General features: G+C 47.2%; 1 protein-coding gene across 1 annotated transcript in view; it reads left to right on the top strand.

The window, feature by feature from the left end:
- The window catches only part of LOC118225400 (inactive N-acetylated-alpha-linked acidic dipeptidase-like protein 2), a 330,235-nt gene that overhangs the window by 126,856 nt on the left and 181,019 nt on the right, over positions 1-22,360 (top strand). The window contains exons 3-4 of the mRNA XM_035413736.1: positions 11,465-11,606; positions 12,274-12,628. Of these exons, the coding sequence (XP_035269627.1) occupies positions 11,537-11,606; positions 12,274-12,628 (425 nt within the window). The 5' untranslated portion in view covers positions 11,465-11,536. The remainder of the gene's footprint in view (positions 1-11,464; positions 11,607-12,273; positions 12,629-22,360) is intronic.

Genomic DNA, 22,360 nt, shown 5'->3' with positions numbered 1-22,360 from the left:
CCCATTAGCCTACCATTATGCATTTACTGCCATTTACAATAAATTATAAAACGCTTAAAAGTGAAAAATGTTAATTAAAATCTCTCCTCCTTGACGGTTTGATTTGAAAGGACCTTGGAATATAGTGTCTACACATGAATATCTATCTTTGCATGAAGAAAGCTTCTACGCTGAAAAATTTACTGCGGATTTTTGCGTTTGCATATGTATTTGTGGCCCCCTTAACTGCTACTTGCAGCTATATTGTTATTATTATTATTATTATTATTATTATTGTATTAATTAGTATTTTTAGTTCACGCAAATGTATCATTGTTGTGTTTAGTAGTTATTAATATTAATAGATATCAGAAATAATTACCCACAAATTAATGTTGTTTGAGGGACACTTTGTAATGGAACAATTATTTTCCTAAAGGAATAAGTCTTTATGTGAGAAATCAATCAGTTCAACAAAACAGGTGATTAAGTAAGCAGATCAGGCAGATGTTGTTAAATTTTTCATGACCTCTTATAGCAATCTAGAAATCATTTCAATTTCTAATTACCTGTATTGACTGTTCTCAGCCTCTGCTGACAATGAAGCACTGTATATCTTCAATAACGTCACACTCTCATTATAAATATCCATTTAAAGATGCAGTATAAAGGTACCCTTTCACTGAGAAACTACATAGGTATAAATTAGGCATGCGAAGAGTCATTATGTTAAGGAAGTGAGTCACTGCAGTCGAATTCTTTATTTAAGGGCATGATTGGGACCTGAAAGAAACAGAACTCATATAATGCACACATGCTGTAGGGTCCAATCACCGGCCTCCTTCTCTTCTGGAGCATAATAAGACAACCGACCAATTATATTTCAGATCCTCACTTTTCATTTCCTGCAGGGGACACTCTTATGATGGACTGCACATTCATTTCCTCTGCGAGAGAAAGAGAGCGAGTGTATGTGTGAGTGAGTAAGTGTGTGTGAGTGTGTGTGTGTTTGTAGAGAGAGCGAGTGTGTGTGTGTGTGCGTTTGTAGAGAGAGGGAGAGAGAGAGTGAGTGTGTGTGAGTAAGTGTGTGTGTGTGTGTGCATTTTTAGAGACAGCGAGAGAGAGAGAGAGCAAGTGTGTGTGTAAGTGTGTGTGTGCTTTTTTAGAGACAGCGAGAGAGAGAGCGAGTGAGTGTGTGCGTGCGTTTGTAGAGAGAGAGAGAGAGCAAGTGTGTGTGAGTGTGTGTGTGCGTGCGTCTGTAGAGAGAGAGAGAGAGAGCAAGTGTGTGTGTGCGTTTGTAGAGAGAGAGAGAGAGAGAGCGAGTGAGTGTGTGCGTGCGTTTGTAGAGAGAGAGAGAGAGCAAGTGTGTGTGAGTGAGTGTGTGCGTTTGTAGAGAGAGAGAGAGATAGAGAAAGAGAAGGAAAAAGAAAGAGACATCACCCTGCAGGTGGTACTGGATGGCTTGTGACCTTCAATTTGTCTTTTCCTTTATTATCCCGCTCTCCCTCTGGTCTGCCGGGCTCTCCGCGGCCCTTCCGTGTGCTGCAGAGAGGGAAAGAGCTCATTTGCAGCGGAGGATCGGGACAGATCGGTGACACTGTGCTGGTGACAGGGCTGTGTGAATATGACTGATCGCAGGACCCCTGCATGTCACCTCCTATATATAGACAGCGTTTCATCTCAAATGCATGTCTCTGTATTTTATCTGTGCCTTACAGCCAATGGAAATAAATAAATGAATATAAAACCCCAATCCCAACGCACACGGCCGTGGCCTTTGCCTCATTGTGCTGTTTCAGACGTATAATGAAATAATACCGTCTGGACTCGATGCTGTAAAGGTAATGGCCATTAAATGCACTTATCCTCCTCTTTTTATCTCTGAGTAAGAGAGATTGGCTTTCTGCGGAAGGATTTGGTTAATCTAATTTGACAGCTTTTAGACATCTGAACAAAAGTAGAACCAGGTTATTATTTATTCAATATTCATTTTGTTTTACTATTGAGTGAGCAGTTTGCCAATTGCCACTGTATTCTGTACTGTAATGGAAGTTTTATGATTATTAACAGACAGTCATGCCTTTGCTTTATTCCAAATTGCAAATGTATGGTTTTTTGTAAAGTCTCTAAATTAGTGATATTACCCTTTGTGTTTGTTCTGTTCCAAAAGTTCAGATTATTCGATTTGGACAGAAAATGAAAATTTCTTAATGGAATTTTTAAAAACTCTTTTAATGTATTTTATACACTGATTGTAATTATTGAAATGATTTTATTAACCCGGTAACTACACTATTCCTTTACTGTGAACAGGGTAAATTAAATTTCTGTTTTTAATGCGTGATATGGAGTAAAGACTGATTGGCTGGATCTGAAAAGTTGTTCGGCGTGAGGAACAGGGCCTGATTGGTTGACAGTACTTATGGCTGGAGCCCTATTGGCTGATTTTTGAGGGCTGAAGACTGATGGTTTATTGCCAGGTGTTCTGTCTCAGCAACATTAAAATTCATTCTGTATTCTGTCGGCTCAATAAGTTCTGCAAATGAAAACAAATGCACACGATAAGGACACGTTTATGAAGGCAAAAACACACGAAGGCCAGTTATGCAGCAGGCTGATTGACTGAGTTTAATTATGGTAACGGTCTTCTGGAGTCAACGCCGCCGCGGTAGGAATCAGGTGTGGGAAGAGCGGTTTGTCTTTATATGGGCGTGCAGCGTCAGTTTAGACCCGTAAGAAAGCGTTGGGTCTTTATTGGGCCCCAGCTGACAAACCTGATTGCTAATTAATGGTTTGACATCAGCTAATGAACTTAATGGGCTAAACTGAGCAGCATATGGCCTCCCTATAGGGATCCATATTTAAAGCTTTAATTTTGATAAATGATGCCCCAGGTTATGTTTTTATTAGCGTTTAATTTGCCGGGGTGAATTACACACGGATGGCAAAGATCAAATGCGCGTTAGCGGCAGGCCAGGGGAGGCCGGCCCCGGGCCCCGGGCGCGCAGAGACCGGCGTTTTCCGCGCTTTGATGGATCGACCAATCAGCCGCCAGCGTAACCTTTCGTGGAATCAGAGGATGGCGGCGGCCGGGGGGGGGGGGGAGGGGCCCTGTCGGGGGTGTGGAGGGGCCCTGCCGGGGGTGTGGAGGGGCCCTGTCGCTGCGTCCGCCAGGCCTGACGAGCGGTGATTGAGATTAACGTGGGCGACAAAAAGGACTCTGAAGAAGTGACACGCCCCCCCACCACCCCCCCCAGCCACAGAGAAAGCCCTGTCCACTCTCTTCTGTTTGGGCTGCAGTTCCCCTGCAGGTTAACTCAACGCCTGGTGTCGAGAGAGACTCCCCTTTTGACTCTCTTTCCCTCTTCCTCTCTTTCACCTTCAGAGACTCTCTTTCTCTCCCCCTCTCCCCCTCTCCCTCTCTCTCAGGGCGGTTAAATCCCTCCATGTCTGTGAACGGTCAACAGAGTGTAATTGGCGTGTAATGGTGTTATCCCTATTCCTGGAGGTGGGCTGTAATTGGGTGAAGGGAGAGGAGGTAACGCTGCAGACCGGTCTCCGGTCTCTCCTAAATGGGCCTCTAATGTGATTGGTGGGTGTTTTACAAGAGAACTCGCTGAGTGCTCTCACCCCTGCTGCTGTCAATCATCGATCGGGGGCGGCCATCTTCAGACGCAGCGGGCTGCTGTTCTGGTGGTAATGGCGTCAGGGTCGTCTGTGCTGTGGGTTTGCTGTCCTGCTGGCCTTCTGATTGGTCCGTTCTGGTGGTAATGGCATCAGGGTCGTCTGTGCGCTGGGGTCGCTGTCCTGCTGGCCTTCTGATTGGTCCGTTCTGGTGGTAATGGCGTCAGGGTCGTCTGTGCTGTGGGTTCGCTGTCCTTCTGGCGTTCTGATTGGTCCCCGTACAAAGGCCTCTCTCTTCCCATCTGTGAGAGTGAGAAATGCTAATCAGGACAGCGATGGCGGCTTGCTTTTCTCTCAGTTTTCTTCATTAGTCACTAAGCGTTACGCTGGAAAGAAATACTTTCCCCCTGTTAATTATATGGAATTTTAATGAAAGACTGTTAGTCTAATACTCTAATGATCAGCATGCCAGATCTAATCCGTTTCAAATGCAGAAGCCAGGTTTGCTGCTGTTTCCGTTTACAAATATGTTTAATCCTGAGGCTCTCGGGGTACAAATGTGCACAATATCTTTTTATTAATGCCTGTTGTGATTAATGACCTCAATAACCCCGGAGCCACATCGAAGCCCCTCAAATTAAGGCCTGCGCTGGCTCTGCATTTGATTACCTCTCCTGGCCACGGCTGTGTAATGGATGGCAGCCTTTGATCTGCTTCTGATATTGCTGTTAATTCCTCAATCACTGAACGCTTCCTTTTCCCACTGCCTATTGATTTGAGATGTACAAATGAAACATCGCTTGCCTAATGAATACTGTTGTTATGAACCGTAAACACAATCTGTATGTTTTCTGAGGTGTTTATCAATGGTGCGCACATAAAGAAGCTGTAATGGCATTAATACGTTTAGTTCCACTTTGTGTGGAAATAGAAATGGGAAAAAGATGGCTGTCATGTTTAATTTTATCAGTATTCCACAGGCCGATGGAAGGCAATGCGTATGCGATGGGAAACGACTGCAGATGGAAAAGAGTTTAAATTCTCTTTCACACCACCGTGCGACATTTAGTATTTTTAGTATTGTTTTTTTAGTAACATCCACCAGAGCACTTTAGACTCTCTCTTTAGTTCTAGTCTGGCCCCTGCAAAGTTCATGCATATCAGCAAAACGGTCAAAATTGCAGAAGATTATAGTCTTGAGTAAAATGAAATCAAATATAACCTCATTATGGTTAAACCTTTTTCCCCCCAAATGTCCAGTTTTTACACATTGTCATTTTTTTTCCTCCATTTTTCAGTTCAAAATGATAGCCTGTTCTTTTACATCATGATATTGACATTGCTAATGTAAATAGTTTCATGTGACTGATATCTATTATATGATCAGCTGTCAGTCTGGGATGGCATATTGAATTTCTCGGTTTGACTCTCAATGCATGGAGGCAATCATTTGTAAAAGAAAAACTAAATTAAAAATTCTATTTCCAAAAAAAAAAAGAGGCTTTTTGTCATGGGACTGTGGCCAGCTGGTTCACTTCCATTGTAATTTATGAATACACTTATAATCGATACCTGGTATTTGCCAGAACCTTTAAATCTCATGAGAAACTCATTCCTGTTCTGCAGCGTGATATTAATTATTGATCGAACACTAGATCTCTCTCCCAACACTGATTCTGACCTTTTTCCTTCCTGTGCGAAACGGCCGGTCCTGTCCACTGGGCTGCCTCAGCTGCACCGTCCGCTCGACAGCGCGCTGGCCGGCTCACGCTCTCCCACGACGCTCTCTTAACACTCTCCCACGACGCTCTCTTAACGCTCTCCCACGACGCTCTCTTACAACGCTCTCCTGCGACGCTCTCTTACAACGCTCTCCTGCGACGCTCTCTTACAACGCTCTCCCACGACGCTCTCTTTAACGCTCTCCCTCTGCCGCCGGTTCGGCTGCTCGTCCATCCCAGCTGCAGGGATGGTTTTGTTTATAAACAAAGTTACTGCTGCAGATGTGTTAAGTTCTGTAGATAGGGCTTCAATTAGAGGAAGAGATTGAATAAAACTGCAGAAATGCACAGACTGCCACAAACTTGTGTTTCTGCTTCTCTTGAGAGATAGAGCATCGGAGGTTGAAATCACTCAAGCTTTTTATTTCCGTAATGTCTGTATTAGCCTGGGGAATGTCTTCCTGGTCTTTAAGGTGATTCGTAATGTAAGACTCAGCCATAAAAATAGCAAACACTGACAACTCGTTACCGTGGCAATTATGGACCTGGTTATGTTCAGCTCATTTTCATGGATTATTGTAAGGACTGTATGACTGCTGAACAGATACTAATGCGTTAATTGTTGGGGAAGATGTGACAAGTTAAGAAGGCATTTTTGGGGTGCGTTTCTGAGCACACAAGGCGATTGGGGTCCTTGGACAGGAAGTGGGATCGATGTGCGGTTTTGTGTTTGTTTCCCTGTCTAACGTCCCCTGACACGCCTGCAGGAGGGTGCGGGTCGATGCTGCGATTATGGAGGGGGACCAGTGTTCTCCCACAAAACCCTGCGGCTTGCATATTTCACTCACAAGCGCTATAAAACTCCAGCTTTGGCTTGTGGCTGCGGGCCAGAAACATGTCCTGATGCTGCTGAATGGACTCTGTAAACATTTCCAGTCGTCTTTCCAGGACCGCTGAGGGTCAGAGGTCAGTCTCCTCCTGAGCTGGGCCGCAGTGTTAAATCACAGAGCGTGTCTCCTGTAGAAGTCCCGTTGTGTTTTACCTGCCCAGCGCGAGGTGAATCCCTTCCTGCAGTCATCAGCAGCGAGGGGAGGGTTTTCATGCATGTAATCACTTAGCCTTTCCAGCGTCTGAGATGAGCTCATTATTAGTGTGAGTCATTAATTTTGGCTGAAAATAAAATAACAGCAGATGTCTGTTTAATACAGGCCACTTATTTATAAATGCGCATGGCCTGATTCCCTCGTTTCGCTATATGATGACAAAGCGCATTTATACATGTGATGATAAAAGCTTTCACATATTCACTGTAAAATACTGTGGGATTTTATTCCACTTCTGTGGAGCCGGGAAGTAGACCTGAGCGATGGTCGATGATGGGCTTTCCTGAGGTTATTGTGTGTGTGTGTGTGTGTGTGTGTGGAACGTGTTGCTGTTCTGGTGTGAGTGTGTGGGATGTGTTTGTGTGTGTGTGTGTTTATGTGGAACGTGTGTGTGTGTTTGTGTGGAATGTGTGTGTGTGTGTGGAGTGGAGTGTGTAGGGTGTGTTGCTGTTCTGGTGTGAGTGTGTGGAGTGTGTGTGTGTGTGGAGTGTGTGTGTGTGGGGTGTGTTGGTGTTCTGGTGTGAGTGTGTGGAATGTGTGTGTGTGTGTGTGTGTGGAGTGTGTGTATGTGGAATGAAGTGTGTGTGTTGTTGTGTGGAACGTGTGTGTGTGTTTGTGTGTGTGTGAGTGTGTGTGTGTGCGCGTGTGTGTGTGTGTGTGTGGGGTGTGTTGGTGTTCTGGTGTGAGTGTGTGGAATGTGTGTGGAGTGTGTGTATGTGGAATGGAGTGTGTGTGTTGTTGTGTGGAACGTGTGTGCGTGTGTGTGTGTGTGTGTGTGTGTTTGTGTGTGTGTTAGTGTGTGTGTGTGTGTGTGTGTGTGTGTGTGTGTGTGTGTGTGTGTGTGTGTGCGCGTGCGCGTGTGCGTGTGTGTGGGATGTGTTGCTGTTCTGGTTGGTTCTCAAAGTGCAGCAGCTTTGTTCTTTTACTCACAGTTAAAACAGCAGCAGCTGAAGACTGACAGCTGGCTTCACCTTCTGCAGCTCAGCAAACTGACAAGGTCATGTCCGACACGATGATAGGCAAGCGGGATAGTACCTAAAAATCATTTCCACTCCACATATACTGTTGTCTATCTCTCTCTCTCTCTCTCTCGCTTTCTATGGGTGAAAATTGAAGTTTTATTTTCTAGAATTGATACATATTCAACTCTGACACTAATTTATTTTTGTATTGTTGGAACTTTATTGTGTAACATTTGTGGAAGCATTTGCATGAAATTTAACGTGTGGTAATTATTGATACTATTGAGCTGTGGTTGTTCACGATAACTCACCAGCTGATTTAATCAGGATCTTGTAGGACTGTTATGTATGTTACTCTGGATAAGAGCATCTGCTTAATGCCTGCAATGTAATATAATGACTGACTAAGCTAATATGAAAGGCAGGATTTTATGTTGGTGTCACATATATGTCATGTGGAGTAACAAATAACAGCTCGCATCTTGCCTGTGCTCAGGATAGTTTATTATAGATCACATGATCTTAGCACTTGGTTGAAGTTCATGGATCCCGCCCACTCAGTGCTGGCTGTAGCTGATAGGTCAGCAGGCTTCTCACTATCATTCTCATTCTGCATGTCCCACAATGCATTAGCCATCTCTGCCTGCTGTGGTGTCAAAGCAGAAAGTTACTGTGTGCAGATGCACAAAGTGGAGCATTTAGGCTGAGTAATCATGCTCAGGGCCTTCTGGGAAACGGAGGCTGATGGAGCTTTTAATTCGGAGCCTGATTTCCATGTGGCATTTGAGGTCGTTGTCCTGTGGGCCCGTTCTGATGATAAAAACAAAGCGGATGAAAATGAGAGTCTCCCCCCTCGGCAGCCTGGGACACCTCCTCCACCCTCAGACCAGAAATGCATTTCGGCACTTATTCTTTACTTCTGAAACAGGCTGAACGTTAACGATCATTTTGCATATAAATTACCTTTTATTCACATTTGTACTGTATATACTTCATTGATTTTGTTAAAGTTAATTGTCTTAAAGTTTTAAAAAAAGTATGATTAAAAAAAAAAAGTAGTTACCAAAAAATCTTAACTTGGTGGATCTCAATTTGAAATCATGCCTGAACTGGAACTTGTTGAGTTCTAATAGAAATATGGATGTGTGTGTGTGTGTGTGTGTGTGTGTGTGTGCACGTGTGTGTGTGCGTGTGTGTGCGTGTGTCTGTGTGTGTGTGTGTGTGTGTGCGTGTGTGCGTGTGTGTGTGTGTGCATGTGCGTGTGTGTGTGTGTGTCTGTGTGTATGTGTGCGTGTGTGTGTGTGTGCATGTGCGCGTGTACGTGTGTGTGTGTGTCTGTGTGTGTGTGTGCGTGTGTGTGTGCATGTGTGTGACTCCCGTGTTTGATGGCAGGAATGACGCAGTTGCTGGGATTCAGATTTGGGCACGGACCCCATGCCCCACCGGTGGATTTGGTTTAGTCTGCCCTAAAAGGCTGCATGTGCTTTTGGACGGGCGCCATGTCGTTTGAGATGTCAGTCACGCGTCAGTCGTGGGCGGAGTTAAAGACTGTATCAGCGGCTCCCTCTTATTGATGCTTCTGTCTGAGAGCTGAAAAGCGTTAAATTGCTGACGTTTCGGTGATAGAGCGCCTGCTGTCGCACCAGAGACAGAGAGAGGGGGAGCGTGGGGAGGGCCTCACAGTCATACACACACCTCCTTACAGTCACACACACACACACACCTCACAGTCATACACACACCTCCTTACAGTCACACACACACACACCTCCTCTCCTCTTACAGTCACACACACACACACCTCCTTACAGTCACACACACACACACACACACCTCCTTACAGTCACACACACACACACCTCCTCTCCTCTTAGTCATACACACCTCCTCACACACACCTCCTCTCCTCTTACAGTCATACTCACACCTCCTCTCCTCTTAGTCACACACACACACCTCCTCTGCTCTTACAGTCACACACACACACCTCCTCTCCTCTTAGTCATACACACCTCCTCAGCTCTTACAGTCACACACACCTCCTTTGCTCTTGCAGTCGTACACATACCTCCTCTTTGCACCTCCTCTCTGTACCACTGTCAGACTGGAGGGACATTTTGCAGATTGTTTTTGACGAGGAGAAACTGCCTGCTGGTGTTTACGCTCCATTTTCTCTTCTTGTCTGTTTCCACAGCTCAGTGTTTAAAAGCTGGGGGCTGGTCTTTCTTCTTAACAGCCACAGAACAGCCATTCAAAATCTTTCTAAAGTTCTGTCACAACAAGTCCGCCCAACGATCTGCAACAGCACAACAATACCCATAATGCAGTGTTTGGAAGGAAATGAGAGGTTGGCTTCGTGGTGTAGTCGTGCCATTCTTAGAGAAAAAAATATCTTCATTTTGTTGTGTTCAGTTGCACAGAAGGCAGATCTCTTCACAGCACTGGAAATGTTGTCATGCTTAGAGCCAGCCCTCACTTGAATGTCTTTGTGTAGAAGAACAGCCTTGATACACTTCTCAGCCCCGATTTGTGGGTTTTGTTCTGCAGAAATGGGTTGTTTGGGGTTGATAGGGGTGTGTGTTAAAAAGAATGCTGAAATGTGATGGGGCACCACACGTCTCTGCTCTTATTTATGAGTTTGACCCTCGCATTAATGATGAGAGTTAGGCAGCCTCCGTGTGTCCTTGTTCTCTCCCTGGAGGAGGTCTTCTCTCATGTGGCTACTACTCTCTCTCTCTCTCTCTCTCTGGTTTATTAGCAATGCAGGGTTTGGTTGGCACAGTAATAAGGGTGTGTGGGGCAGTAATGAGGGTGTGTGGGGCAGTAATGAGGGTGTGTGGGGCAGTAATGAGGGTGTGTGGGGTAGTAATGAGGGTGTGTGGGGCAGTAATGAGGGTGTGTGGGGCAGTAATGAGGGTGTGTGGGGTAGTAATGGGGGTGTGTGGGGCAGTAATGAGGGTGTGTGGGGCAGTAATGAGGGGGTGTGGGGTAGTAATGGGGGTGTGTGGGGCAGTAATGAGGGTGTGTGGGGCAGTAATGAGGGGGTGTGGGGTAGTAATGGGGGTGTGTGGGGCAGTAATGAGGGTGTGTGGGGTAGTAATGGGGGGCTGTGTGGGGTGGTAATGATGATGTATGAGGCAGTAATGAGGGTGTGTGGGGTAGTAATGTGGGTGTGTGGGGTAGTAATGATAATGTATGGGGTAGTAATGAGGGTGTGTGAGGCAGTAATGAGGGTGTGTGGGGCAGTAATGAGGATGTGTGGGGCAGTACTGAGGATGTGTGGGGCAGTATTGAGGGTGTGTGGGGCAGTAATGGGGGTGTGTGTGGCAGTAATGAGGGTGTGTGGGGCAGTATTGAGGGTGTGTGGGGCAGTAATGGGGGTGTGTGGGGCAGTAATGGGGGTGTGTGTGGCAGTAATGAGGGTGTGTGGGGCAGTATTGAGGGTGTGTGGGGCAGTAATGAGGATGTGTGGGGCAGTACTGAGGATGTGTGGGGCAGTAATGAGGGTGTGTGGGGCAGTATTGAGGGTGTGTGGGGTAGTAATGGGGGTGTGTGGGGCAGTAATGAGGGTGTGTGGGGCAGTAATGAGGGGGTGTGGGGTAGTAATGGGGGTGTGTGGGGCAGTAGTGAGGGTGTGTGGGGTAGTAATGGGGGGCTGTGTGGGGTGGTAATGATGATGTATGAGGCAGTAATGAGGGTGTGTGGGGTAGTAATGTGGGTGTGTGGGGTAGTAATGATAATGTATGGGGTAGTAATGAGGGTGTGTGAGGCAGTAATGAGGGTGTGTGGGGCAGTAATGAGGATGTGTGGGGCAGTACTGAGGATGTGTGGGGCAGTATTGAGGGTGTGTGGGGCAGTAATGGGGGTGTGTGTGGCAGTAATGAGGGTGTGTGGGGCAGTATTGAGGGTGTGTGGGGCAGTAATGAGGATGTGTGGGGCAGTACTGAGGATGTGTGGGGCAGTAATGAGGGTGTGTGGGGCAGTATTGAGGGTGTGTGGGGTAGTAATGTGGGTGTGTGGGGTAGTATTGTGTGTGGATTTGGGGTAGTAATGGGGGTGCGGTTCTTGCTCTCAGGTAGAGACATGGCCTACAGGAAGGTGCACGCTGGCCTGCGGGGGGCGCTGCACTCTCAGGACCTGGAGAGCGATGAGCTGCAGGCCGCTGTGGAGCTGGAGTGGGACATGGAGAAGGAGCTGGAGGAGCCCGGGATGGACAGGTGTGCTCACCTTTACCTTTACCTGTGCATTTACATTTACCTGTGTTAACCTTTACCTGTGCATTTACATTTACCGGTGTGCTCATCTTTACCTTTACATTTACCTGTGTTAACCTTTACCTGTGCATTTACCTGTGTGTTCACCTTTACCTGTGCATTTACCTGTGTTAACCTTTACCTGTGCATTTACATTTACCTGTGTTAACCTTTACCTGTGCATTTACATTTACCTGTGTGCTCACCTTTACCTTTACCTGTGTTCACCTTTACCTTTACCTGTGCATTTACATTTACCTGTATGTTCACCTTTACCTTTACCTGTGCACTTACATTTACCTGTATGTTCACCTTTACCTTTACCTGTGTGTGTACGTGTACATTCACCTGCGCATCTACTTTTAGATGTAGAATTGTAGCGCCCCTTATGGGTTGACTGTGCTGTGTCTGTGCTGTGACTGTGCTGTGACTTGCTCTGCTGTGACTGTGCTGTGACTGTGCTCTGCTGTGACTGTGCTGTGACTGTGCCGTGTCTGTGCTGTGACTGTGCTGTGACTGCGCTGTGACTGTGCTCTGCTGTGACTGTGCCGTGTCTGTGCTGTGACTGCGCTGTTACTGTGCTCTGCTGTGACTGTGCTGTGACTGTGCCGTGTCTGTGCTGGTGCTGCAGGTTCCAGCTGGAGGACGGGGAGCAGCACTCCGTGGGGAACTCGTCCCGGGTGGCGGATTTGGACCTGGAGCCCATCGAGCCCTCCACGTCCCCCCACGGCCGGTTCGAGCGCCTGCAGGAGGACCCGGACTACGTGTCCCACTTCACCCGCCCCCCCCCCGAAGAGCCCGCTCCGGCCCGGCTGCTCGCTCACCTGCTACGTCCTGCTGGGCGTCGCCCTCTTCGTCCTGGGCCTCCTCATTGGCCGCTTCGCCCACAGACCCGCCCCCCCGACGCCAGCCCCGCCCCCGGACACCGACCTCTTCCAAAAGATCGTGCAGGACATCAGTGCGGAGAAGATCAGGGCCACAGTGAGGTAGGCGGGCTGTCAGAGTCCATCAGGGCCTCTGGCTGTGTGTCCTCTGATCGACCTTGTGTTAAAGCCTGCTTTTCCAGCTCGCTCTCGACCTTACCTGACTCTTTACCTGTACCGCTGTTCTGGCCACTGTTCATTATCTTTGTGAGTTTTTTTTTGATGGAAAGTGCATTTCTGCAAAGGACCTTTTAAAAGCATAATTCTCATCTGCAGACAGTAAAAATAAGGTTTTTCATATTTTTGGGTGAATTTTGCTTCAAAGCCATGAGCCAGTGTGTCCCATTGCTGTAGTGACCTGGCTATGGAGTCAGGTAGTGACTCATTCAGTTCCACTTCACTTATATCACTTCAGGTCTGTTAGTTTAAAAAAGGATATTTCGTTATTATTTTATTACTATTTCTTGTTATTATCCATTTCTGAATTGACTGAATTGAAATGAATCGAATGCAGACCCCCCCTTGCCCAGACTCTGATGGACTCGTTGGGAAATGCCTGCACTGATAAACTGGCGATATACGACACAAGCCTGGAGGATAAGGTAAATGCTGAAACGAAATGGTACAAAACAGCAGATTGTGCCGTTTATTCTGTGGAGATTTCCTTCTGAAATGAAGCATTCTGAAGCTGTAGTTGGTCTTTCCCACTCCACTTACGTGTAATCAACAGGGAGTTCATTCCCAGCAATTTTTGGACAAATAATGTGGTGATTTTACTCTCGAGAATCAAGCATCGCTTTTTTCAGTGGGTGGATAAGACCACATGTAAAAAAGCAATGTTAGCAAACAGAGGGAACAGAAGTAGATTTTCCCCCCCAAAAAATGGGCCCCCACTCTTGGTATTGGTGTTACATGCAATGGGCAGAAGCCTTAAGCAGGCTGGTATTGTCCCTGTGTGCCCCACACCATGGACAGAGCGTGTATGTGCGTCAGAAAGGCAGCTTCATTTCCACTGCGCTCACACCACTGTTCTCGACTGTTCTCCAAGCGGCCTTTGGACTGTTCTCGACTGTTCTCTGAGTGACCTTTAGGCTGTTCTCGACTGTTTTCCGAGCGACCTTTAGGCTGCTCTCGACTATTCTCTGAGCGACCTTTAGGCTGTTCTCGACTGTTCTTTGAGCGACCTTTAGGCTGCTCTCGACTATTCTCTGAGCGACCTTGAGACTGTTCTCGACTGTTCTCTGAGCGACCTTTAGGCTGCTCTCGACTGTTCTCTGAGTGACCTTTAGGCTGCTCTCGACTGTTCTCTGAGCGACCTTTAGGCTGTTCTTGACTGTTCCCCAAGCGACCTTTAGGCTGTTCTCGACTATTCTCTGAGTGACCTTTGTGTGGTCCTCTCATATTTATTATTTATTTGCTCCAGTTTATTTATGTTTTTGGCCAGCAGCCCTGAGTCTGGTGCTCGTGTTCTTGCTCACATGTTAAACTGTAAAGGGGAGCAGAAAGTGGGGGAGTCTCCAGCTTTTTCATGGTGAATCGTCTCTGTTCTCATCTCTTCCGGTTCTGCATTCTGTGGCTTTTGGAAGCGAGCGGATACTCACGCAGATAATTATATTCTTCAGTTCGGCTTCACAGAGGAAACCCTGGAATGGTGCCTGCAGGACTGCACTCTTACAGGGCAGGATGTGTGGGGGCTATTAAAGGGCATTAGACGGGGGGAGTATTGTTCATAAATGAAAATGGCTTCCTCAGAGGGAAATCTCGCCACGTCCCGCCCCCGACTGCGGCGGCCTGGACAGGAAATTGAAATCTCCCGTCTCTCGTCGCCTAATTGGCTGAAGAGAAAGCCTATTGAAACGATTAAATCCCGCTTTGCGGCCTGAAAGTTGCATTTGATTCGGCCTCTTCCTCTTTTTTATTTCCACGTCGTCTCCATTTCAGCTTTATTTCCCCGTGTCTGTCCCCCCATGCCCCCCGCCCCCCCCCCGCCGGGATATCGACCCGCTCTGCAGTCACAAATCCTGCAGCCCAATATCCTGTTCTCTTTGCATGTTATGCAGCCTCCTTTAAATCCCCATTCAGAGGGGTTGTGTGAGGACATATGGGGGTGGGGGGGGCGGGGGGGGTAATCGCTGCCCTGCCTTGCTGGCAGTATTTTAAGAGGCGCCTCACTGTGGAGAAGGGCGTCCCAAACTCAGTCCTGTGCACGCCTGTATGAGCTGTTTTTTGAGCTGTGATTGGTTAAGTGGTGTCCATTCGGCAGAACTGATTGGTTGACTGATTGATTGCTTTATTGATTGATTGGTTTGTTGATTGGTAGACAAAATAGAGGTAGAGTGAAGCACTCTAGAAGTGCCACCTGTTATAATTTAACAAAATGAATTCAGATCAGAAATAAGAAACATGAATGTCTTCCTCTTTCCATGCAAAATAAAAGCAGATCATTGAAAGAATGGATATAAAAGGAGAAGAGAGAGAGGCTTTTGCAAAAGGCTTTTGTAGTACAGTTTTGGTGCGGACAGCTTTCCGGTTGCTTTTCCATGTTACGCTTTCTAAATTTCATGCAAATGATCTGATTTTTAATGTACTTCATCTGGCTACAATGCATCTGAAAGCATCTTATTCTTTCATTTGTCTTTGGAACGCTGTTAAATTGATCATTGTCAGGCTTTTATCTTCTTTTATCAGCAGATTGCTTACATTTCCTTGGTTGTCCTTGTTCTGAATCCACGATGAATCCATTATTCTGTCTCGAGTGTACTGCTATGTAGCTGCGTTTGATTTCTTTTTTCTTTTTGGCTCATCACTTTGTTTATTTCTTGGATTTTTTTCCTCTTTTTTTTTGTTCTCATTTACACTTCAAAAAATGTGCAGGGGTGAAAAAAGATTTCCGGCTAAATTAGATTAGCCTAAATTCCCTGGAAGAATTACATTCCCCCCCCCCCCCCCCCCCCCCCCCCTTCCGCTCTCCTCCGATGCTATCCCTTATCGCTGTTGGACACGTTCTACTAATTAAACTCCGTAATTGATACGGTCGGATACTTTCTTCTTTCTTTCTTCATTCTTTGGGAATTTAAATAAATAATCTCAAGGTCAGAGAGTGGGGCTCGTGTAAAAAGGGAATCTCATTTACGGGACACCCACACCTGGAACAGACGCGAGTGCTGTGTGCGTTGGGCTGCGTGGCCAAGGTGAGGAAAGCGGTGTGTAATGGGAGGAGAGGTGTGTGTAATGGGAGGAGAGGTGTGTGTAATGTGTGGAGAGGTGTGTGTAGCGTGTCCATGCGCATGCCTTAATGAACCTGCTAGCTCTCTCAGCCTCCTCTCTTAGGCCTCCTCTCTCGGCCTCCTCTAATAGACCTCCTCTCTCAGACCTCCTCTCTCGGCCTCCTCTAATAGCCCTCCTCTCTCAGGCCTGTGCAGCCTGAGGCTGTGGACCCAGAGATCAGCTCCTCCGGCCTGTTTGAGTTTGAGGCCCGTCTGTGTTTGTGAAGGAGAGCGCATGCGGAAGGTGAGGTGGCTGCTGGGTAGTGGTGCGTTTCACTCCACTCGGTCTGAGAGTCACAAGTGCCAATTTCTTCTCCTGTGATCGACGCCCCTCAGATGCTGCATGTACTAATTATGAAAATAACTGAGCAAATTATGAAATCCAATCATAAATACCAGTTATGACTTCCTCTTGCTTTGTAATGAGGAGGTGTATTTATGTACGGCTGTATACTCATAACGATTTTTGCAATCGTGTTATGGATATTTCATTATGTTTCACTGACAGAGCGGAGTTTTCTGAGCTGTGTACTAGGCACCCAACAAACCAAAAAGTCTTGTTTGTTTCATTTCAGAATGAAGTTTTTGTGATACCTTGACGCCTGTGTCTCAGGCATTTTGAGATGTCCGGGGTTTTTAAACGAGTCGTTTACTGCGGTGGATCGGGTGAATAAGCGGGCCCTGGGACGGCTGTGGAGCGGAGCTCAGAAATCTGTCCCACCCAAGCAGGGCTGCTCATACAGGCTAACGCTAATGAGGGTAAATAATGGGGACCAGCCAAGATGAGGCGTGGCACAGGAACGCAGAGCCATTCATCAGAGAGGAGCGTGCAGAGGGAGGAGCAGGGAGAGGAGAGGAGGAGAGGAGAGAGGAGATCAAAGAGGAGCAGGGAGAGGAGCGCGGAGAGGAGGAGAGGAGCAGGGAGAGGTGCGCAGAGAGGAGGAGAGGAGCAGGGAGAGGTGCGCGGAGAGGAGGAGAGGAGCAGAGACAGGAGTGGCGTGACTTAGGCACCACGATCTTGGCAGAAAAACGTCCTTGATGAAATACAAATGAACAAAAACCCATAACTGACCCCTCACACCCTCCACCCCACCGCAATTTACTGCATGTCACAATGACATCATCATTCACTGCCTGTATCGCAATGACATCATCATTCACTGCCTGTATCGCAATGATATCATCATTCACTGCGTGTACTGCAGTGACATCATCATTCACTGCGTGAACTGCAGTGGCATCATCATTTCCCCACAGTTGCAGTTTCTTGAGAAGGAAGCCGGCTGTGCTGCTTAGCTCGCCCCTCTTATGGTGTAACACAGTGGTGCCAGGGCGTCCTCATCAGGAATAACCTCCAACCACCATGAGGGGGCGCCCAACCGGAGTCTGTGTCTCTGGAGGAAGCAGGTCTTCTCTGATAGGACTGTTCCCATAAAAGCATGAATCCTGTCAGCATTTTTATAAAGATTCTTAGAATCGCTGATGATAAACCGATTGGCACTGCATCTCTAATTTCATATAAAAGAAAAAGCGTTGTCTTCCTTTTATATCAAATTCACTTTTGCACGATTGTGACGGCGGTTGAAAATTGGAAATGAAAATCTAATTGAATGAAGCGGAGTTTAGTCATTAACGAGGTGACAGTGCCGGGGGAATTAAAGTCTCTCATTGCTGGAACACGTCAGAGTTGAGGCGTGTGTGATTGACACCAGACGTGCGCTCACTGGATGAATCTAAATGTGAACCGTCTGAAGGAAGAGTGGCAGCCAGATTAATTGAAATTAGCATGCTAATGAGAGGGAAATGTGCCCCCCGTTTTTGTCTCTTGGTTGAATTTGCTGACTGCGATTTTGATTTTGCGTAATCATTCACTGAAACAATTTCATTTAATGCTTGATTCAATTTCATGCGATGCCGCGATCGTCCTGGCTATTTGTCAGTTGCAATTTCATTACGCTGACAATTACTTTATTTATCTGTTATCGCCAATTTAATTTTAATGCGATAAAGCATTTATTAATTTTCCGATTTTGATTGTTTCATTTCTGTGGTTTGTTGCTGTTATCCCCGTGACCTGTTTGTGAGGATCCGGGGGGTGTCTGGGGCTGAATAAGACTATAATATGAGCCCCCAAATAATACTGTAATATGACCCCCCCCCCCCCCCCCCACAGGCCCCGAGGCCCTGCAGTAGCTCAGACGCTGTTGTGCTTGTGCGGAGCAGGAGAGCGCTTTCCTGGTAACAGGCTTAATGGCATCGCCGGTATTCATGGGAAAATGTGGAAATATTTATTTCTTCTCCTTCCATTGGACGTGTTTGGAAAACCATACGTGCTGCAGTATGAATGACAGCATCGCCAAATACCCTGAATAAATAGAGCTGAATATTGTCATGGGAATTTTCTGTCAGGTTTTGAGAAATGTAACAGCTGTAGACGTTCCATATGTAACCTCCATGGGAATATAATAATGAAGGGAGTGGGTGACAAGCTGAGCCATTGCAGAGACGGACTGAAGCTATTGTGCTGTGACAGTTATATTAATAAAAATGGCCGTGGGTGAGGTGGAAAGGAAGAAAAGGCTTGTGTGTGTAATAAAATGGAACATCTGCATTCATGCGCTCATTTCGCTCCAGATATCCAACATCAGACATAGTAGCTTTAGAGCTGTATTGTGAGCGTGTGCATATGTGTGGGTGCGTGAGCTTGGGTTTTCACACGTTAGCCATTGATATGCGTGCTTGTGTGTCTGTGTATTGGCCATATAGCTGTGCGTGCATGTATATTTGTCTGTGTGTGTGTGTGTGTGTGTGTGTGTGAGAGAGAGAGAGTGAGAGAGAGTGTGTGTGCATGTGTGTGAGCATATGAGAGTGTGTGTGTGTTTGCATGTGTGTGTGTGTGTGTCTCTGTATGGGTGTTTGTGTGTGTGTGCGTGCGTGCATGTGTGTGTGTGTGTGTGCGCATGTGTGTGTGTGTGTGTGTGTGTGTGTGCATGTGTGAGAGTGAATGAGAGTGTGTGTGTGTTTGCATGTGTGTGTGTGTGTGTGTGTGTGTGTGAGAGAGAGAAAGTGTGTATGTATGTATGTGTCCTCAGTAGTGCTGTTGTAATGCAGGGCTCCACTGGACCATGAGGCCGTTAGGGTGCTAGCTCAGCCCTGCAGCCCTGCGTTAGGGCCTGCAGCGTGAGGACCTGCCTGCAGTCGATGGGGGAGGAGTGCCATTGATATTCTGTGAGCAGGAATCAATATTAATAACTGTGTGTTACAATGCCGTCTAATAAGCAGGAGAACACTCACAGCCTGCTCCGCTTGTGCCGCGGTCTGAAGGGAGGGGCTTATCATGCCTAAAGAGAGCTGAAATTAAAATGGACAGATCGACTCCGCAGCCTATGATCGTCAGTGCACTCTGACCCGAGCGGCCTGGATTTATTAAGGATTTATTACGCGCTGACACGATGATGAACGCGCCTCTGCAGCAGATCTATCGCTTTGCTCAGGCGGTTCTGTGTTCAGTAGGGCTCTGCTCAGGCGGTTCTGTGCTCAGGCGGTTCTGTGTTCAGGAGGGCTCTGCTCAGGCGGTTCTGTGTTCAGGCGGTTCTGTGTTCAGGAGGGCTCTGCTCAGGCGGTTCTGTGTTCAGGAGGGCTCTGCTCAGGCGGTTCTGTGTTCAGGAGGGCTCTGCTCAGGTGGTTCTGTGTTCAGTAGGGCTCTGCTCAGGCGGTTCTGTGTTCAGGAGGGCTCTGCTCAGGCGGTTCTGTGTTCAGGCGGTTCTGTGTTCAGGAGGGCTCTGCTCAGGCGGTTCTGTGTTCAGGAGGGCTCTGCTCAGGCGGTTCTGTGTTCAGTAGGGCTCTGCTCAGGCGGTTCTGTGTTCAGTAGGGCTCTGCTCAGGCGGTTCTGTGTTCAGGAGGGCTCTGCTCAGGTGGTTCTGTGTTCAGGAGGGCTCTGCTCAGGCGGTTCTGTGTTCAGTAGGGCTCTGCTCAGGCGGTTCTGTGCTCAGTAGGGCTCTGCTCAGGAGGTTCTGTGCTCAGTAGGGCTCTGCTCAGGCGGTTCTGTGTTCAGGAGGGCTCTGCTCAGGCGGTTCTGTGTTCAGTAGGGCTCTGCTGAGGCGGTTCTGTGTTCAGGTGGTTCTGTGCTCAGTAGGGCTCTGCTCAGGCGGTTCTGTGTTCAGGTGGTTCTGTGCTCAGTAGGGCTCTGATACTGTGGTAAGCCAGTGGCAGAGCACATTCGGTCAGACAACATGACCATTTTATTTTATCAGTCATTTGAGAAATGTGAAGAGCTTCCACGTATACTGGGGGCATAAATTCGCTTTTAAAGATTTAATAAAATAAAGTCCGCACTTACAATATTTTTGTTATTTTTGTAAATCGAAATATTTCATTTAAAAAAAACAACCAAAAGACACATTCAGGCTGAAAGTCTCTGACACATTGTCTTCACATTTGAACATTACAGCCAAAGAAGAGTCAAATTAAAGCATGCTCCAGAGTGTCTGCAGTTAATCTGGTTTTTTCCTGAGAGCAAACGCATTAGCATCCCCAGTTTAGCCCACTCCTTCTGCCTTCTGCGTGTGCTGGACACCGGCCTGCTCAGAGTGATCCACTGTGTTCTGAACTCCCCCAAGCTGCTTGTGATGTGCTACAGCCTGGCCGAGTTCATCGATTGAGGTTATTTGATAAATTAAAATGCGATACACAGAAATGCATGTGGTACTTAATCTACCAGGATGCTGTGAAAAAGTCACATGACTTATTTCCACTGCGGTCCTGAAGACTAAGGCTGGGAGGCACTGAGGATAAGCATGTAGCATGAAAGCTACTCATTACGCATTGCTGCTGCTCTTCACCCAGAATGCACTGCTGTCACATCTCAGACCAATCCTCAAGGAGACAAGGATCAGGTAAATTCCCTCCAGTAGGTAAAACTGCTCCTGCAGGTAAACCCCCCCCAGCCAGTAACCCCCCCCCCCCCCCCCAGCAGGTAAACCCCCCCCCCAGTTGAGGTTGGAGGGATGTGCCATCCAGGCTTCTGTGCTTGAAGCTCTTCACTCATTTCAATCCTGACTTCCCTGAGTGTGAGACTCCGAGTGGCAGTTTTATAAAAGTAATTAAATTTGGAGGAGAGCTTCCTGTGCTGGTGTGCGCCGTGACGGGGGCGGGCAGCCACCCTCCCATGACCCCCCACCCCCCATCCACCCAACCCTGCCCCCCCACCCCCTCACCCCCCCACCCCAACACCCATCTAACCCGCACCCTCAGCCCCCAGCTCTTAAACACACCTGAAGCCCACACCGTCTCTGTCGGAGTTATCTTCCTCATTACTCTCTCAAAGGGGAGCCTCCCCTTAATCCGGTGGGTTTGTCTCATCCCGGGCATCGCCTCGCGGATGGATAACGTTCAGACTCTCGTGTCGAAACTGCGTCTGATTTACACGTTCAGCATCTGGACTGCTGGGCGGCTCACGCCCGGCCCGCCTGGTCAGACCGGAGCTGGTTTCAATTGGGAGTGTTTGGCGGTGTCTGAAAGATGCGCGGTGTGTGTGGCGGTGTGTTTGGCGGTGTCTGAAAGGTGCGCGGTGTGTGTGGCGGTGTCTGAAAGATGCGCGGTGTGTTTGGCGGTGTCTGAAAGATGCGCGGTGTGTTTGGCGGTGTCTGAAAGATGCGCGGTGCGTTTAGTGTGATGGAGCTCACAGCAGGGTTCCCTCACGCAGATTATCTATTATTTATTTTTTATGAAAAAGACATGTATGTATTCTTTATTCTGTCCCTGGTAGAGCGGTGGGGAAAACAGGAAAGCATCCGGAGGAATCAGACGGGCTGTCAGCGTCCGCCATCTTTACGCATCGTAGGATAATAGAGATGTCACTAAAGATAACAGCAGCACTGGCTGCTTCCTTCCACTTGACATTAAATTAGCGAAGGTTTGCTGCTTTTTCCTGAGTAATATAGACATGACATCGCATAACTATCAACAAAAATCTTCGCATTTGAGGATAAGATGATAAACGTAGCTGTCCAACTGTAAGCATGTTTGCTTCCAGTCGTGGAGTTGGATTTTCATGACAGCAGAGAAATATTTTCTTGGAAGTTAGTGTGTCTGTGTTTCATAAGAGACGGATCTTTTATACAGCTTAAGGGGTTGAGGTTTGCAGAAAGGTTCTGTCAGAGCTTGTTAATTTGCAGTCTTCAGCATGTTTGTCACCGTAAGACAAAGATAAAAAACGGTGCTGCAAAAATAAAAAAGTGAGGAAAATCTCAATTAGGACAAGACAAAAAAGCTAATTGGTTTCATTTCTGAAACTCCTCCGTTGTCAGAGTACAGTGTGATCAAAATCATTAATCACTTCACCAAGCCTTTTATAAATAGTAGGGATTAATTATAGCACTGGTCTTAATCAGTCAGAAATTTATATATATGCACATTTCTAGAAACAACTCTAGACCTTTTGTTAGTTTTTTTTGTTCATGAACTTATGATACAACAACACACAGCTGGGTACCTTATTGTCCAATTACTTTTGGGGGGGGAGGCAGTG

The sequence above is a fragment of the Anguilla anguilla genome, chromosome 4 (genome assembly GCF_013347855.1).
Source record: "Anguilla anguilla isolate fAngAng1 chromosome 4, fAngAng1.pri, whole genome shotgun sequence".
Classification (NCBI taxonomy): Eukaryota; Metazoa; Chordata; class Actinopteri; order Anguilliformes; family Anguillidae; genus Anguilla; species Anguilla anguilla.
The sequence above is the reverse complement of the archived record's forward strand: the minus strand, read 5'-3'. Positions and strand labels throughout refer to the sequence as shown.